At 40.0% G+C, this 19,559-nt stretch overlaps 2 protein-coding genes across 2 annotated transcripts in view; one reads left to right on the plus strand and one right to left on the minus strand.

Moving 5' to 3' along the window:
• Window positions 1–19,559, minus strand: part of polr2eb (RNA polymerase II, I and III subunit E, b) — a 311,979-nt gene that overhangs the window by 91,419 nt on the left and 201,001 nt on the right. The window lies entirely within an intron of this gene.
• ncanb (neurocan b) overlaps window positions 1–19,559 on the plus strand; it is a 110,266-nt gene that overhangs the window by 17,129 nt on the left and 73,578 nt on the right. The window contains exon 7 of the mRNA XM_072438482.1: window positions 5,036–6,079. Within this exon, the coding sequence (XP_072294583.1) occupies window positions 5,036–6,079 (1,044 nt within the window). The remainder of the gene's footprint in view (window positions 1–5,035; window positions 6,080–19,559) is intronic.

Below are 19,559 nucleotides of genomic sequence, written 5' to 3' on the forward strand. Positions count from 1 at the left end.
TCCGTTGCAAGTGTCCAGTGGAGGCTGTCATATGGTCAGCGTAGCCTCACTTTTCCGCAGTGGACTGAGCAGACTGAACCAGGAGGAGGACAGAACATACTCAAAACTACATTTGCTTGAGAATATTGTAAAGAAAATTAATCCACACAAATCCCATGGACTTGCTTAAAAACCCGCTGTCTGTTACGAAGCAGCAGCGTAACAGCAGCCACCCACTAGTTCAGTCCAAGCGGAGAGGGAAGCACCACTTTTCACAGTGAGCCAGGGCAGTCATCAGCCCCACTGAGCCAGAGAGGTGCAGCCTCGGACAGTGATCACGCTCTGCCTCTTACTGCTCGTCTCGAGGTAAACCGCCACGGACATGTGCACACAGAGCCCGTCACCTCTCATTGCCTTTGCCTCTGCAAAGAGATTCGCTGGGCACTTGCCACGGAGCTTAATTTACAGTCTGAAATTCAATACAGACTGGTTTTCCAATTTTTGTTTTAAAAACAAAAAACAGATTACCCTATCTTCAAGGGGTTTCAGCTTTTGGTCGCATAGTCGGTGACATGTTGGCCGACCAACATTTTCGTTGGTTGATTTGGCCAAGATGCATGGACTTTCCCTTTCAGCATTAAAAACACATGTTAATTTTATTATTTGCATACATTAAACTAAATGGTTGCCCCACGTGTAGGTCTATGGTCTATGAAATGCAACTTAGCTTAATTCGGACTATGGTTTGAGTCAGTCTGAAGAAGCACCTGAAAACTTTTAACACAACTACGAATAATAATACATTTAAATGTATTATTAGTCAGGGAGTTCATGCTGCATGTCTTCATCCAACATCCAACTCAAATTCACAGAGAAATGACCACCACGGGATGCAGTTTATTTTCTGGTGTTCACATGTCCATTGGTGTGGGTCCTTGTGGTTTGTCCTAACCCTACATGTCCTTCCTCCCACTGTCCTGTCTAATAAAGCCTACGAGCAAAAAAAATACTTTCTTAAATTAGATTAAATTTCACTTTTATGCAAGTTTGAACTATGGATCAGGGAGTATCTCCCTGATGACAAGGTCACCTCTTCCTCAATTGAAGACATAATCAAAGATGTGAATTGCTGGTGCAGGTGAGAATTCTATGGTAGAACTTGATGTTTCACTGTTAGATTGCAGATCTGTTGACCTAGTTTATGGTTCATATCTCTGTAATTACTGGGAAATTATTATGATTGTTGTCACTTAAAAGGACTTTAAACCTTGAGATTAATGTAGCAGGTTTGTGAACTCAGTCCCAAACAAATAATGAAAAAGTTCATTGTTTGTAGATTTCTATTTTGGATCTTTCTTTTAAAAACAGTAAATCTCACAGGTTAGTTACACAGGCCCTTGCCCTCCATCTGAGATTATGGCATCAACAAATTCAACATGAACGCATCCTATTGGTCGTTTACATGTTCTAGAATGTGATGTCATAGTCCCAGAAGAAGGGCAAGAGCCAGATTTTCTTACTGATTACGTTGTACTTTGCCATAAAATATCCATAAGGTAAACTGACATATGTTTTCACTTATCATTTATATTAGTGACTAGACCCATTAAATTATTACAATAAAATACTGCATTTTTAATCCTTCTGGATTAAATATGAATTCTTAGATATAATTATCTTAACTGTGTTTTGAGTAGTCGAACATGTCACTTAAAATGAAAAAAGGGATACACCAAAAAAGAAACTGTGGTAATTTCATATTCAATTCCAAAATAGAGAAGGACAATTTCAGAATCAAATTATCTCATTACACTAGAGTGTACAAAACAGCTAACTTTTATATTTAGTGTAGGAGTCTAGTGATATTCTTATATGGTGCCATGTGAAAAGACAGCCAGAAAAAGAGTGAAGAGATAATTGAATAGTGCACTTTGATACACAGAGGAGTGAACAGGTCAGCAGGTCACCATTCTCAGCTCCTGTCCAAGAGAAATTCATATACAAGGTGAATTCTATTTGATGAAGGTTCCAAAAGTAGAATATTCTGCTCTTACAAATGCAGAAAGCAAAGCTATCTGTATTCTTCTCTGGGATTGCTTTAGCAAATAAGATATATTCTAGTATGTTTTTCAATGCTTAGGAAGATGTTTCCATCTATACAGGCTTGGGACCTAGACAAACCTTTTACTGGCTTATGACTTCCTGTTTCTACTTTATAAATACATCAAGAACTACCGTGACTGGTTAGTTGTAAAAAATATATATATATATATATTTTGATCCCTGTGTCTTTCTGGGTAAGATTCTGCCTTTACATTCGATTTTTTTTTTTTACAACACATTGTAGTAATCTTAGCCTTCTTAAACTTGTAATGAAAATTGCTTTTTCAAATCCAACAGGAAACGACTGATTTCGTGACACTGATTTTCTCAGCTTGCTTTCGCCACTTTTCTTGTTAAAACCACCACGGAGTCCGTCCCTTCTCCCTCGCCCCTGCCTCTCTCAAACAGTATTAATAAAACCTCAGCTTTAGCCCGCATGCATTATTCACAACTGTGTCCAATTACGGCGAAGGTTGGGCTCGCGCTCACCTCTGTCTCTGTCTGGGCCAATTAGGAAGCAGCCCTCTGAAGGTGCTCTGTAATGATCTTGAGGAGCAGTGCCACAGAAGAACAGGCATGATGATACTGTCCTTTTATGTTGGCGTGATGGAAATGTGCACCAAGTGATGTTATTTTTCCCTCACCGTATCATCAGTGGAATGAATTACCCGCCTAATGGTGCGCTGCAGGCTATGGCTAGGATCTCACTTCTCTAAGTAAATTCTCTGTGCCATTCGGGACCTTTTGAACTGTAGACAAAAGACTCACTAAAAATGTGAAACGTTCCGAGCCCTGATGAATCAATGGCTGCAGATCATGAGGTCTTTTAGGTTTAGGGATGTTTTTTGGGCCAGCACCGATACCGCTATCCAATAGTGATTTTCTGCTGATGGTCGCAAACAGAGGTTTGCTGTTACCAAAATTTAGATTTGAAAATCCATAGCAAGGTCTATATCTCAGGTTGAAGTAAAGATCACAAATTCACTTGTCACTCTAGTCAAATTAACAACATTAATCTGGGCTATAAAATAATTTGTGGGATGATTTTGTAAACATACAGCCTTTTTTTTAACCATAATTGCTCATGTTTCCTGGGAATGAGACATAGAAACAGCAACCCAAAGTTTGCGGGTCATACTGCTTTCTGAATGAATGAGCCAGAGAACAAAAAACAAAAAAAACTGAGAATGAATAAACATTACATTTGTTAGTTGTAAGAATCAATATTTGATGCTCCATTGAACCAAAGACTGTAGACTTAAGTTAACAGCATGGTTTTACACCTGCCTAAAGTTCAACTCAGGATATCAGAACAAATTCTCAATATTTACACTAAACCTGTTTCTAATTGTCTTGTTTTGTTTTCTAACATGTGCCATTATGATGACAATCTGCTCAGATTTATGCTTTTAATTATTCTGCCTTCAATCTGAGTGTAGTACCAGTGCGTAATTAGCTACCCTGATTATTAATTGGACAATTACACACTTCTGCATGGTTTTATGGAAATTAACCTTGGGCTCATAAACCTTACTTAGGCGCAACACCAGACATTCTGAATAATTCACACATTCTTTAATATTTAATGGCATATTTGTGTATGTTTCATGTCTCACCGATGCAGTTTTCCGCCCTCAGTTTGATATTATTCACACATAAAAGAGCAAGAGCTATAATATGAACGCAAGTTGACTGTGCTAAAAAAAACACACTAGCCGTGTCTCACACATGCAGTATAATTATTGATGAGGTCGCTAGTCTCTGCTTTTAAGCTGTAAGAAAATAAAGTACAGCAGCCCACTTCATCTAAATAAACAGGTCTACATGGAGTCGGAGGGACTTGTTTTGCTTATCACATTTCAAGTGGTCTACCGTTTTTCCACATGGTTTCCCTCGCTACATGCTGCAGTAATCCTAAAGGAGTTTGTTTAAACAAATAATCCACGGGCTATTAGAACAGAGACCAAGGAGAGAGGTGTGAAATTGCCTTGAAGGTAAAGGTGAATGTAACAAATTTTCTGCACACTTTGGTATAGTTCTGTATCAAAACCACAAACTAAACCACATTTATTTGGATGTTTTTAATAGTGTAATATTTTGCTTACAGAGATGGTAGTCTACTGTCTTTGTATTTCTAGATAAACCATTGTAGATTATATTTTATAGGAGGATATTGGCAGATAGGCGAGTGGTACATTGGGTTAAACATTGATCAACAAACTTTAAAGTAAGTGTGACAGGATTTTATTCAGTCAGGAGTTAATTTGGGGTGATAATGCTTGTTGTAAATATAAATAATAGTTTTACACCAATTGCACTTTGTGAAGAAAAATTCAAAACTATGTTGAAAATGAAGTAGAGGTGATTTCTAAAACGTATTGATATTATTACACTAGGGAGACTCAGAATTACAACTAATTACATCTAGCTCTGGCATATTTACACTTTGGACTAACTCATGCTGATTAATGTGCACTGTCCCATATTAAATAAAATAAATATAAGAACATCAGCGCAGTGTGCACGCAAGAAATACAGCTAAATCTTACATAGAATTTTCTACAAGTAACCAACATGTCATTGGCACTTGAAGCTCAAACATTATCAGAGTGCAATACTGTCCCAATATTAGCTGGTTGGGATAGGCAGTCTGACTTCCCCAACAAAATAATACATTTTTGTATTGCAAATTAATTTAAAGAATGTGACGCTTAAGTAAAGGGGGAAATTCCTTGTATTTAACCGGCTTTAAAGTCAGTTGTGCTTGTTATATGCTAGTCCAATTACTCCATGAATCAATTCAAAATGTAATATATTTGATTCAAAGTTTCAGTAGTCCAGTCTTTAGTCTTGCATCCAATTTCACATGCATAAAATTATAGCCACTCCCGCTGCAGCCCTTCTGTAATGAACCCTTATTAATAACTGCTCTCTGTCTCTTTGTTCCCCACAGAATTCTCCACATCTGCCCCCACAGATCCACCTCCGCACTCTGTCAAAGTGTCCAGCCCACAGGGTCCCATGGGAGCGCCCGCCTTCAGCCCCGGCCCCGGCAGTCAATTCCGCTGGGCCATCAAGTCAATGCGTGCCTCAAAACTAGGTCCCCCCGGAAATGTGGGTTATGTAGGGAAACGGCAACCCCACTGGGAACCTATGGAAGCCAAAGCTGCGCCGTTAGAAATTATGTCCATGCCGATAACACAGCGACACGACAACCTGGAAAACTACTCGGGCGAAGGTAAAGAAGAGGAAGAGGAAGAAGGGGCAAACCGTGCACCTTTAGAGGAGGAGAGCGACACAGAGGGGAGCGCTCGAGAGGACGTTTTAGCGGAATTGTTTGAAATAAAAGGCAATGAGAGTACGGAGTCTGACCTGAGCGAAGACATGAACGATGTTGTAACTATTGCCGGACACACCACATTGTCTCGGTGGCAGCTTGTAGAGCAGCCCACCACTGGACCTAAGGGCCCCCCATCTGAAGAGGCCAAGGGGGAGATCCTTTTTGTTCGCAGACCAACTGAACAACACAAAGAAGTGACGAGAAGTGCATTGAACTCAGCTTTTACTCCGAAAAACCCTAAACTAACTATGAGTCAAGAAAGCAAGGCAAGTCAAGTCTACACACAAGTGCTGACTAATACAGAAGTGACGAGGACAAACCCCACGACTGCACCAAACCCAGCTGACAGGGTCCCAACTGAGGAGTCTATCTCAATATCATGGGTGCTACCAGATGACAGCTCCTACGCCCCGGATCATCAGACAAGCACAGACATCATTCAGCTCACAACACAGGCTTCAGAGTTGCGCCTTAGTGTTACCGAAATGGAGTCTAGATCTGCCGTGTCCGAGTCATTTGTGGTGGGGAGTAAGTGGACGCCTTTTAAAAAATCTGAAGAGAAGAAAACGCTGGAATCGACCGACAACAATAAAGACATAAGCAGCAAACCATTTGGCTTCTTGGTCCCCAATTGGGCATTCGCACTCATCCCTTCAGGTATGGCACTGTCTATAATAGCTTCTTGATTTAAAGCGCTTATTTAATCAGTTGCAATCTGTGTAATTTCCACTTTAGCAAGTGTAGTACAGTTAGAGTCGGCGGCATTAACTTGAGCTCTGATATCCACTGCTCTACCTTACTGTGCTGGCAGCCTCTAGCTGTTTGAGTCTACATGCTTTTGCTCCCTGGCCCAGCGCTCATCATGTATTCTTAATACAACCTTTTCTTCCTCCTCCCCCTCCCTCTCCCTCTCCTTTACTCCTAAACTGGTACTCAGACAGCTCCATACTGCCAGAACAACCAGGTCCTAGTTTGGTAATTAGTAGGTCAACGCCAGCTTGTTCAAGTGAAGTACAAGAGCAAAAGGCCTTACTTCAGCTAATCTAATGTACAAGATTATTATTATTTTTTTACTTTAGGGTCTCTTATAGTCAGACTTGTATTTACTGTCACACATTGACATGTTTCGGCTGCACTCTCTCGCCTTCCTCAGGACTGTCCCATGGTGTTACTGTGACGTGTCTGGTCAGCTGATGTAAACAGATTTAAGCGCTGTCTTCCTACTTGGAACAGTAGGACGATGCCTGAATTCTTCAGAACTTTATCTCAGATATGAGAACGTTGGGACGCCCTGTCACCCCGATTTACTGTCTAGTGGGTGCTGTTCCAAATATCAATGGTTCTTGTTACTTTTTGTGCCTGTGACCTTAGCGTTATCCCAGTCCATGAGGTGGTTCTTGCAGTGGTCTGAAAAAGCGGACTTGAGCGGTCTGTTGCTTTATGGCTCGTGTGCATTATTTGATGGTTTCTTTTTCACTTTCCATTTGGTGTTCCTTCTTGTGAGTGTTGAATGCTCTTCTTATTTCCCCTATGTAGGTTTTGTTGCATGACAAACGGGATTTTGTCTATGACGTTATAATTGTGTTTAAATCAGCTGACCAAACATGTCAAAGAAACACAGATCATAGAGTGAAGCCAAAACACAAGCTACTATGGCCCTAAAAAACTTCAAAACTTATTCTAATAATACATCTAATCTGAATATACTATTGCATTTTTCTTCCTAGAATAATAGAGGATTTTTCGCCAATTTGAGAACTCAAGCGACTTACTCCTTTTTTGAAAAATGCACACACTCACCCCCCCACCCTCCTGTTGTTTCCAACCTCGTGTGTGAGCACGCAACAACTCCGCTGCTACACGTGCGTTTGTTTATTAGCTCTACGGATTGCATCGCATCTCTCATCTCCGCACATTTCCGTCTCTTCTGAGCAGCTTAAACACAGTCTTTCTCTGTCGTCATTTTTGTACTGTTCACTGAAGGAATTCGCTGAACACACACCGGCATATCAACCACGCATGCGCAGCCAGGGAAACCTGCTGCTATTCTAGGAATGAGCAGGTGTGCAGTAGGTTGCTGGGAATGATTGACATGTGGGAGAACTACTCGGCTGTCCACGTCACAAGAAAATTAGACTCATATTGCGTGCAAAAAATCCTCTATTATTCTTTAAAATAATCACATGCTTGACTGCTTTATGAAAATACAGAAATACAATTTTCTTTCATGAAATATGTGTGCGGTATTGGAAATCATGATCATTTTTGAGAAAATTATTATTTAAAAACCTTTCACTGATCATCACCCTTGTCCGCTTGGTTCTTTTTTGTTTCATAGCTGTGACAGGTGTGAGTTTGTTGGAGGATGTTGCAAAACTATAAAGTGTTTGCAGAGGCTTCTGTTGCCATATAAACTTACAAAAAGATACTGGCCCTGGAGGACTGTTAACTGTATGTGCTGTTTGGTTCCACTTTGTTCAGAGCGGCTGGCATTTATAAAGTCCTTCATACAGTTTCAAAAACTTTAAAAAGCCCAGAAAATTCACAGAAACAGAGTAATTTTAAGAGTAACTTGTCTTGATGTAACATCTGAGTGTGAATTAAATTGGAGCGACACGACTTAAACCATGCTAAACGCTAAATGTCAAAATAATTTAATATAATCACATGAAGCTTTTGTCACTTATAAAATTACTCACACTGTAAAGAGGTACCATTTTTACTCAAGGAAGTGTATGCTTACTTCAATTAAAAAATATACTTACTTTACGCATTAACAGAAAGTTAACTTTTTTCTCTGCTCTTCAGAGACTGTGAATGATGGCGGTTAAACAAATGAGAAAATGAACAGGACCGGCAGACACAGAGGACACAAGTGTATTTGAGTCTTTATCAGTCTTTCCTTTGTGATGACATTTGAATGGACTAAGTGCTCTTCCCTTGTTGAGTGATTAGAGGTATGCGCCCCTCCCTTTTCACTGACCTTTTGCGGTTGTCAGTTATAGTTGAGAGAAAATTACTGCTTGTCTGGCTGTCGGCTCAGATAGGGACAGAGGAGACAGAGGGCGTGAGGATGAACAGGAGGAACAGCAGAGGTGAGAGTGTCCTCCCCGGTGCTGTAGGTAGAACTACACAAAGCTCTTTAATCAATGATCACACGCTACACTAACAAGTCTTGCGAGCCTCTCTCCTAATCTCTCTCCTTCCCTCTTTTCCTTCCTTACTTCCTCCCTATAGCTTCATTCATCCTTCGTTATCTCAACAGTCACAGCTTCTCTCTTCACTATGTAACCATTTATCACACTGATAAGACCAGTGTATAGTGCTACTAGCAGCTTTCCATTTTCTTAGCCCCCAGAAAAACCTGCCTCCCCAAACAAACACATAAGTAGATAAAGGAAAAAGTATCAAACATGTTGACATCTCAAAACCTCAATAATCCATCTCACATGTCACTTTGTAATGTCCATACAAGTTTTGATATGGTAGGTTTAAAAAACAAAAAAAGAGCTGCTGCATCTCCAAAGTCACTTTTTACATTTTTCACATCATACTGCAAATTATAGATTTCAATTCTAGGAAACTTACATAATACAAAATTCTATCTCCCCCAAAATAGTCAAATCGGCTTCAAAGTCAGATAATTTCATACATGAATAGCAGATTTTAGTCTGCCATGCACATGAGTGAATGTTAAGACTTTTGCAAACAGATGCACGGGTGCTCTCTGGGTGCTGCCCCTTTGCAGCACATACAAGCTGCTAAAGTCCGCACACAAGATGAGCGCATCAGTGTGCCACAGAGGAGGTGGGGGACCACGGTGTTTTTGCACTTGAGGCAGAATAAATGCTGATATTTTCAACAGGTGTCCACAATCTAATGTGAGTCTTAACTAAATAAAGAAAAGTGAAACAAAAGCATGTAGTGGTGCACACAGAGCTTCATGAGAATACCTAATCCTCCTCTGGACAAACAGCCTCAGGATGGGAAAAGTTATACAAATAATATAGTACCGTACTCCACTTCTAATTAGGCTGAGGTTCATCTGAACGTGCATGTTTGTAAAGCGCCTCAGTGTCATGCAGCTGCGTAATGTCCACAACATTGTACTTAAGTATAAAAAATGTGTTCTAAATTACATATAAACACGTATTGCTTCCAAGAAACACATAAACAAGACAAAATTTAACCTTTCCTGAAAAGTTTTACAATGATCTTTATCAGAACTTTAAGACCACATGATGACATAACAAATTACTGTTATAATTGTGGTAACCGAGTATCAGGCCTATTCCATAGTATCCAAATCCAGTTTGAAATATAGGTATTGTCACCTCTATTAGACTAGACTCATAGTCTGGTTGTCATGTTAGGCATTAGCCACCTCCGACTTCTAATGTTAATGGATTAATGAATTCTGGTATATATTGCTGCACAACATTGACCTGAAAGCCTGTTCTTAATAACTCCGAACTCAATTACAGCTGTACACATTCAGATACATGTTCCATCACCTGCACCTGTTAAACCACTTCCTATCTCGCCCCAGCCTTGACATCCACTGTCTGTTTGGTGCACCTCTCCTCTGCAATGGATACAGTATGCGCCCTGTCTGTCTTGCCCATAAATTACCCCTCTCCTCTCTTCTTCTGTCAGACAGTGTTGCACCGACGATCTCACTGATTTATGAGCATTTGACCAAAGCCTTGTCCGGACCAGAAGATGGATCAGACCTGTGGCTCATCCATAAGTCCTGCAGCCTGCTCCTGAACCAAATGAGAGGCTAGAGGAGGCGAGGCTAGATATATGTGACATAGACAGATGTAGACAGGGCCGGCATGTTATCAGCACTGCTCCTCTGAGAGATGTTGAGGTGGGCCTTTTGGTCATCTGGCTGTCTGGAGCAGAGGAAAGCCATGTTCTTGATGCTATGTATAGAACCTTATTGATTTCTGTGTCTTCTTATGTTTTTCTAGTCACTTTGCTGCCCACTCGCTTTCAATAGCTGTCACTTTTACAACTCGTTGGCTTATTGTTATGGTCATCTTTTATGGCATATTGTTTGGATGGCCTCTTGAGCTGTAATGAAGTGCACGACAGAAAAATCAATAGCACTTTTCATTCAGTAGCAAACGTTAGTATAAACTTTGATTCATTGCATGATCAATTTTATACTGATATATTGTGGACCTCTTTATTCTGCAAACCCACCACATAATGATTGCAAATGATTTAAATGTTTAACACAAGTGACCGCCTTCCTGAGCCACGTTCAAGGGAAAACCCCTGTGCAAGTTTGTCCCAAATTTAAACCCGGGGCCTTTTATGATGCACATTTTTCCACCACACAACCTAAACCAGGCATGTCCAAACTACGGCCCAGGGGCCAAATGCGGCCCGTAGATACATTTTTCTAGGCCCTCCGGCTTCCTGCTAAGGTGGTCCAAAACACAAAAATAAAGTTTTTTCTGTTTCCTGTTCAAGCATTTTGATGTTATACCGACCTAATATTAATGTCCCAAGTCTTATTAAACATGTTGAGGCATCAAAACTATGTCAAATGCAAAATTTTGAATGATTCACTTCGACAAATTCGTAATTGTCGGGTTGTTTGTGGCCCTCTGCTCCTTATACGTTTCAAAATGCGGCCCTCGAGAAAAAAAAGTTTGGCCTAAAACAATAACATGTGTCAATGTTCATGGGTTACAGGTTTTTATATCTGTTTGTGTATGACGTTGTTCAAAAGATATAATGTGTAATAATGTTTTGAATTGTTGTTTGCTATGGCAACGGTGCTCATTTTCAATCTCTCTGAAACCCATAGAGATCACAAAAGTAACTCTAACACCTTGATTTTGTTACAAGATGATGCAGCTAAAATGTGTTTATTCAACAGTATCAAAAATCAAATACTACATGATACTAAAACTAGTATCAAAACCAGATAGTCATTTGAACAAGTATCGATACAAAAAAAATCACATGCAGGATCAAATTTGACCACTCCTGAACAGAAAATGTCTTTTTAAAAAAAGCAAAAAGAAAAGAGTCATTCTTATCCTTGTAGTATCAAAATCAGTATCGAGTATTGCGCCTTTTACTCAAGCATCAAAATCAAGTTTGGTATTGTGAAAACACTACTTTCTTTAGCCTCCACGTTTAGTTTTGATATACATTTTTGTCCCATTTTATTAAACATTCCCTCCTGATTTGAATGATTTGACATGGCAATCGTCCTTCGGTGTCATAGCAATTGCATAATTCAAATACAAATATGATATATTTTTAATGGGGAAAGGTCCTCACAAAATCTTCAAATCAGGAATCCATGAATATAAGACTATTCAGGGCTTTTCTCCTCTCTTTTTACTGTGGCATATAGAGTAAAACACATACTTTGAAGACGTACAACTACAGTAGGTGGCGGTAAATGCACCTTTTCAGTTGGCTGCCAACCGCCATTAAAAGCAACACCACCACCACCACCACCACCACCACCACAACAACAACAACAACAACAACAACAACAACAACAACAACAACAACAACAACAACAAGACTATTCAGAACTATATTCACTGTTCAACCGCAGATGCCCCTTTGACACTCACCTATATAGTAATTTTCCCTCTCATTTATTTTCATTGTGTAATACTGCCATTTTCCCTTTTATATCAAACACTCCCTCTGAGTTTAATCTTGAGCCATTGGCTGCTACTTTATAAAGTGAATGGGTTTTGTGAAGAGAGCGCCTTAGGGGAAACTGGGCGCCATCACTCCGAGGATGTAGTGAGTGAGCAGTGAGACTTATTGTATTCAGTTAAGCTGGAATAAAGACGTGTTGAAAAAGATATTATGAGCCCAGCAGGGGACTCTACACCGAGACAACTGTTGATTTGTGTTGTTAATTACAAAGTATGACTCAGAGAGGGAAAAACACGGCATAATCATGAGTGCTATTTTTTTCAACTTCAATTTAGGATTTATATTAGGCAGCATATTTTTACATGTAATTATGTTCATTTTCAGGGATTTCTGTTTTCCTCTGCTTTTGGCCCAGTCTTCCATCAGTGTTTTTAGGCAACCTGTCAGCAGCCCTGGGACCCTATCTCCAGATTTGGAACCAGGTTTGGTTTAGTTTGCTGGATGATTAGCCTAACAAAAAACAGTGTCTGGAGGACAGTCACAAAGGCACAGGAGGAACATGCAAACTCCACACAGAATGTTACACTTGGTCTGGGAATCAAACCTGGAATGCACATGTCACCAATTGGAACTTAAAAAGAAGTCGCCATTGTCATAACCCGCTCCAGGCCACGAAAGAAATACACCAAAGAACAAATACACAGTTTAACAAACCAGTTTAATGGACGATCTCGATGAGGCGTAAGCGTCTGCAGAGGTCAGAAGTGTGCTTGATCAGGAAATATGTATGTTTAGTGTTGTATGATGTGTTGTAGATTAAAGGAAATAAGGTGACTGGCTGGAAACAGAATGATAGAGCACGGGCCCAGAGCGTGTGTGAACCTTTGAAGGTTCAAGTTAATTTATTTGCCATTTGCAGTTAAAAACCACATTGGACAGACATGTGCAAAAAAGCTCAACGCGCACAAAAAGATATTGACTATGATGTCACAGGTTCGTTTTAACTTCCGTGAAAAAATGATTGGGAAAAGATGGGGTAGTTAGGACGCACCGTCACAAACGGACATAAGTTACAAAACACCAAAAGCACCATTAAAAATGTGACACTACGAAAGAAAGAAAGCTACAAAAATTAAGTTAATATGATTTTAAGAAAATGTATAATAAAGTAAAGTGCTTGATCCTAATAGTTAAAGTGCATTTCTCAAGCTTGTGATGGCTTGTGGAAGAAGCTTTTAGCATGATGAGAGGTTTTGCGTTTAATAAAACGATATCTTCTTCTCGAAGGGAGAAGTTCTAACATGGTTCTGCCTGGGTGATCAGAGTCCTGAATGATTTGGACCCGGTTTTAAAAAATCTCAAGAACACAGTTCACAGGTTTTTTTTAGATACAGCCAAGAAAAAGACTTCCAATGGAGCCCCAATAAAAGTTCAGGAAAATCGTAGAGTTTTTGTGAATTATCTGTGTTTGCGCAAAAAGTAAAGACTCTGACGAGACTTGGTGCATCGACCTGAGCACAACGTTTATCGCACGGCGATAACATGGGACCGTGACACCATCGTAATGTGTTATAATTGTAGTGGCCCCAGACACAGAGGAATTTATCACAACCTTTTTTGTTGTGCCCCACACAATGGAAGCACACAAGATCCTAACATAAAGAAGGAAATATTTGCCTATCTGGATAATGTTAGTAGCTTTAAACATTTAAAGCGCAAGCTCAGAGAATTAAATTATTCATTTTGAGTTTTTTTAAGTGAGGAGGCGGGGGCGTGTATCTGTTATCAAAGTGTTGTGCAGTTAAGGCTATGAAAAACCTTGATTTAATACTACTGCAGTGAATACAAAACAGCTTTATGTGTGAAGTTAAAGAACAGAATTATGCTTTTCTAATGATCACTAAGCTCAGAAACCCATAGAAATCTGTCTTAAACAGGCTTTTATATCGCTTCATAAAAATTGTTTATGTTGTTTCCTGACACAACAAAACTTCTGTATTTTGTTCTGGAGATGGCATGACCCAGAGATCCCTTTATGGCAGATGAACAATTGTAGAATTAGATTCAGTAGTAGTTCAGTTATAGCTCCCCAAATGATCAGACCAAAGTGCTGTGTTAACATCTCTATTTGCAAAGTTGTAGTTTTATTTCCTGTACCTTTTTCCAGAGGGCATCAGACAGGATGTGGGTGGGGCCCTTTGCTATTCTTTGACCCTGTGTAATGGCAGCCTCTTCAAACATGTCTTGTAGATAGAGTCAAGCGGGCATACCCATCATTTCCCCAGCTCTCTTGGTTAAGTTTTTAATTTGTGACCTTAGTTTAACAGATAAATTACCACACCATGTTAATCCCATATTGGATTATAGACTCTATACAGGCATTGGCGGATTTTCGTACAAAGGTAGTCCACATGTACTGCCTACTTAAACTGGGGGACAAAATATATTAAATGAACTGGCCTGCTCAATATTCTGCCCCTTTAGTCTAACAGCTCTATGATCCAAAAAACATATCCTTTGTCTTTGTTACATTCACTTCCAAATTGTGTTGTTGTGCACTCTGCAACATATTTGTCCTCTGACTTGTACATTTCCACATCCATATTTTTTGTAAGTAGGCTAAGAACAACCGTATCATCAGAAATGTTTATGTAACGTTTTTAGGGTTGCTACTCTGTACTCTTCATTTGTAGTATGGAGTCAAGACTAATGTAGTAGAATGAAAGAACATTTGGTTTTCTCATGTGTCAAATGCAAAGTATTGTTGTATCCGGATCATTCTTCTCACAATAATCATACCACTGAAATTTGATATCATGATTTCTAATCTCAATGTCTTCAACGCTTGCAACATTTCTGGTCTTTCTTAGTAACTCAGGAGTGTAGCAGAACATGTTGGTCCTTGGCTACAAACCACAACATGTTACTAAAGGGCTTTAGGAGGCCCCGGTCCTGCATTTTTTGTTCATCTTACCTTCTATATCTTTCCCTGTACTCTATGTAAGCCACAGCCTGGGGGGTCGTGAGCATTTCATCAGAGATACAAACAGCATCACCTTGTTCTGCCGCCCATTGGGAATTGTTGGTAAAGATGGATGGAGACAGGGCACTTGATAGGGCGCTGTCACACCGAATATAATCCCCTGTGTGGGGAGAGAGGATGAGCTCGGTGGCTAACCTGTACAAGCAGCGCTCAGGGCCTATCAGATAAGACGTCAACAATGTACTTCCTGTTAATGAAAGGCTATGTCCCTTGTCTGTCCAGATCTAGCAGGTTTGTGTAAGCGAGCTGTGTCTCACAAACACTGGGCTGGGGATGGGGATGTTTTAGAAAAGAATTGAGTTAGATTTAAAATGCAAATGTAAGAATGAATACTTAGCTTCAGGGATGAGATGCTACTTTGTTGGTGTAGATTATTTTAAATGTTTTAACTTTTGTGACAAATATGACTGCTTTAATCATTGCTTTGGACTTCATTGTTGATTTTCAAAACGCCACTGGTTAGGCCCGAGCGCCACAAGCTGGCGAGAGGCCTATTAATCTCGTAAGGCCGTGCGAAGCACGGCTGCGAAAGTGCGCACGTAGTGCGCACGAAATCGAGCGCGAAGCGCTCGCCCACTTCCAAACACTCACTAACGCACTCCTTCACTCATGCACGCCCCGTGCATACTAATTAGTAGTAGGAAAATGGAACATTACCGTTGTAAACGGGCGAAGCCCGTGCAAAAGTGCGCACTAAACGAGCACTTTACATTGAGATGACGACCGCGAAGCGGTCGTCATCCCCATATAAAGCACTCATTTGCGCTAAGTAGCTCACAAATACGTTCCCCATCTCTTGCATGTTCCGTGCATATAAGCATGTAATGCAAAAATTGAACATTATTACTGTATAGAGGGCCAGAAACACAAAGTGGGCGGAGCCCACTCAAAATTAATTAAAGTACCCGTCAGTGACCAGGGACCCACACCATGAGGTAGGAAAGCGCGAGCGCTTTCCAAAAATGTATAGTTTATGATATTTGAAAAATGGGAAACATTGTTTTCGCATCGGAATATTATTCTTTCTTCTTCTTCTTCTTCTTCTTCTCGGGACCAACCCCCCTATTTTTCACCCAGTGAACATTGACGAAAAGTCACAAAAATGTTCACACCTCTAAAAATCGTGCCTCTCTACATTCTGGCTATTTCCCTTTTCTAAAATAAAAAAAATTGGCGCGTCAGCGCCCCCAAATGTACCAAAAATGCATTGAGAGATGGGAAATGACCCAAAAAAAATCTGATCGTAGAATCATGAAATTTGGCACAGAGGTAGATGGTGACAAGAGAAGTAAAAAATATTATTACGGCAACGCCGTCCGCCCAACCAAATGTCGGCCATATTGCTTCAAAAATGGCTAAACATGACTTCGGAGTTTTTCCAAACGTCGTACTTTTACGAACTCCTCCCAGGGCGTTGGCCCTAAAAAGCTGAAATTTGGTGAAAATGCTACTGAGGAGTGGGACATCAAAAGTTATCCAAATTACATTGATACCTCTCACGGTCTCGGTGCGGCGAAGCCGCAAACTGTAGCTAGAATTTCAGAAATCTCCCATATTTAAAATTTCTGCCGTTTGCGCAGATAAAGTCCGAATTGCGTCAAATTAGAATCAGTTGTTAAACTCTTTGCCCTAAACCTACTTGAAGTGAAATAAATTCGTTTGGCGCCACAGCGCCCCCTACAGATTTTATATGGAGGTTAAATGTTTAGTTTTGCAAAATTATATGAAATTTGACACACAACTCAATTTTAGCATCCCCATCAAAAAAGTCAATGAGACCCATGTCATAATTGTTATGGCGTTGCCGTAACGATGACCGAAACCTTTCATGTTATTCCAATGGGGAAATCGCCAGAACATGTTTACACTTTAGACTTTCACAAACTCCTCCCAGGGCGTCAGCCCTATTAACCTGAAATTTGGTGAGACTCATCTTCAGGACCATCAAAAGTTATCCACATTTTCATTCAAAGAGTCACGGTGTCTGTGCGGCAAAGCTGCACATTTTGCCAAGAATTCAAAATAAAATAGCTTTTTGATGGTAAAACAAAGGGGAGAAGATGTGACAGCGTCACAGATTCAGCAGTAGGCGTAATAAAAGGACCATTGGGGCGCGTTAGCGCCCCCTCCTCTTGCGGCGTGGCGGCGGTGTGGCGGCGGCGTGGCGAGGGCCGATCATTGCCGCTTGCGGCTATATTTTATGTTGATATTGAAATGAAAGTTTCACAATGGTGAACTGAACCACTTGTGACACTCAAAGTATGTATCAGAGCAGTTTAGGTTTGTCTCTGTCTCCTTTTTCTTATTCGTCCTATGGTAATTCTAATGTCTGAAATCCCATGCCATATCATTGTTTTCTTCATACAGTACAAGGATTTCTATGGAGCAACCGCAAAAAGAACATATGGAGTTAGCTGAAGATTTGCTTGTGAATCATGATGTCACGTGTAATAATATTCTCAAATTTAAAGAGTTACACATACTCGCATTGCACAGATGACTGAAGTGTGTATTGTCAAAGTGTGTAAATGTACAAGGGCCCAGGGGTGACAAACTGGACAGTCCGCACTTCAGAGCGTTGTGAATGTGAAAGAAAAACTAGTGTAAAACTGTGGCGTTGTTAAGCTGTAGTTGAATTAATCACAAAGCCACAGCTCAGTTTAGTTTGGATCATTTCCTAAATCAGCCACAAACAATAAGCTTCACCCTCAACATTTTTACAGTGTTGTTTGCTGGACTTGCTGTTAAGTTATTCATTGCAATTGTTTTTCTATTGTGCTGCGCCATTTGAAAACACACAATGAAATGCATTGTGGGGAATGACGTGTGAAAGCGCGAGTATCGGCACAGGGCCACTCATTATGTAATCATGCAAAATTGTTGTAGAACTGATGCGTTGTTTTCCATATTTTTGCTATAGAGTGTGTCACACCGCAGGACAAAAAAAGCTATTACACCCCACACACCAATTACCAAATTCACTGTTTCATGCTACTATTTTGTATTGAATAGTTGTTTTGAATAAACTCTTGTGCAGTTGTACATTTTGATAGCTTTTAGCATGCCCCCTTTTTAGTTTTATGTATTTAGTTGACCAAGAACTTCTTTAATCGACTAACAGCCCTACTTAATTCTAAATTAGAATTAGATGTATTTATTATTTTCAAAGGAACTAAACAACAGGTTCTGTCACTCCATGTGTCAGCAAAGTGGCCGGCTTGCTTTAAAGTTGGTGGTAGAAATAGATGGCACTATTATGCAAATCACCTTCAAACCTGCTCCCTCTATATTTTTGATTCATCAGTAGCCGTCACAGACATATATCAGTCTGTCACGAGGCATCCCCTCATCCCCAGGCTCCAGTCAGTTTTGAATATATGATTCAGATATGTTAATCAGATACTCATCATTGACGATGGAGCTGCAATCAGCAAACAATAGGATTGCTGTGGCCCATTACAGGACTGTTAGTTTCATGTGAAACTTGTGTAAACAAATAGATTACGTCTTCCCGGAGGCTCAGGGCACACGCAGCTCAGAGCAGCATAAATATATATATCTCAGAATTTCTGAGTTAGAAGGGTTTTCCTGCGAGAATTTTCAGGTCGGAATTCAGAAAATCCGCACCATTAGTCCTTATTTTTGTCAATTTTCAATTTCAATAAATATTGAAATGGAAATCATTGCTGAACATACTGTAATACTTACATATCAAAGAACAAAGTCCTTATTTTTTAATGATACAATGAAGCTCCATTTGAAATTGCAGTCTTGTTTATTCTTTGCTTGAGGCCTAGCGGATATTCAGGAGTGCTTCTTTTCCAACTAACTCATAGCAAGAGCAGAGCAAGGTCGTGCAAAGTAGTTTGTCTTCTTTGTTAAGTTTTAAACAGGTCTCTAGGCAAAAGCATTGTGTCTTAACTCCAGCTCAGTTGCTAATAGCACTGCAGTGTTGTCAGCGCAGCTTCCTGATAGTTACCCACAGTGGAATACAAACTTGTAGGCAAGGGATTTTAATGTGCAAAACTCTGCTTCTCTTCTCCAATTAAGTGCAACATAGCAAAAGTAACAGCAAAGTCCTGTGAGATATCTGATCCAATGTATTTGTTAAGATTATGGAGATTGTAATTTCTCATGTGGTTTACAGCTAATCATCATTATTTCAGCAGCTGTGCCCCACATTTACAGCCAAGTTCAAATGACCTCAATGAGTTTTTAGTGAGACCAAAGGCAGAGGATGCGCTTTTCACTTTCATGCAAATGTTAATTAAATTGTTTTTTAAAACATAATAATAATTATGTGTATTAGCTGTACGTCATCTTATATTTACACAAATAACCACATCGTAATTTCAGCGAGTAGTACTGATGAGGTAGTATTATGAAAATTAGAGGGCAGAGAGCTCTAGCTCTCCTGTGCCCAATACGCACACAGCACCACTTTGCAAA

This window comes from Eucyclogobius newberryi, unplaced genomic scaffold, assembly GCF_026437365.1.
Source record: "Eucyclogobius newberryi isolate DKJ021-1_F unplaced genomic scaffold, fEucNew1.0.hap1 SCAF_9, whole genome shotgun sequence".
Taxonomy (NCBI): Eukaryota; Metazoa; Chordata; class Actinopteri; order Gobiiformes; family Gobiidae; genus Eucyclogobius; species Eucyclogobius newberryi.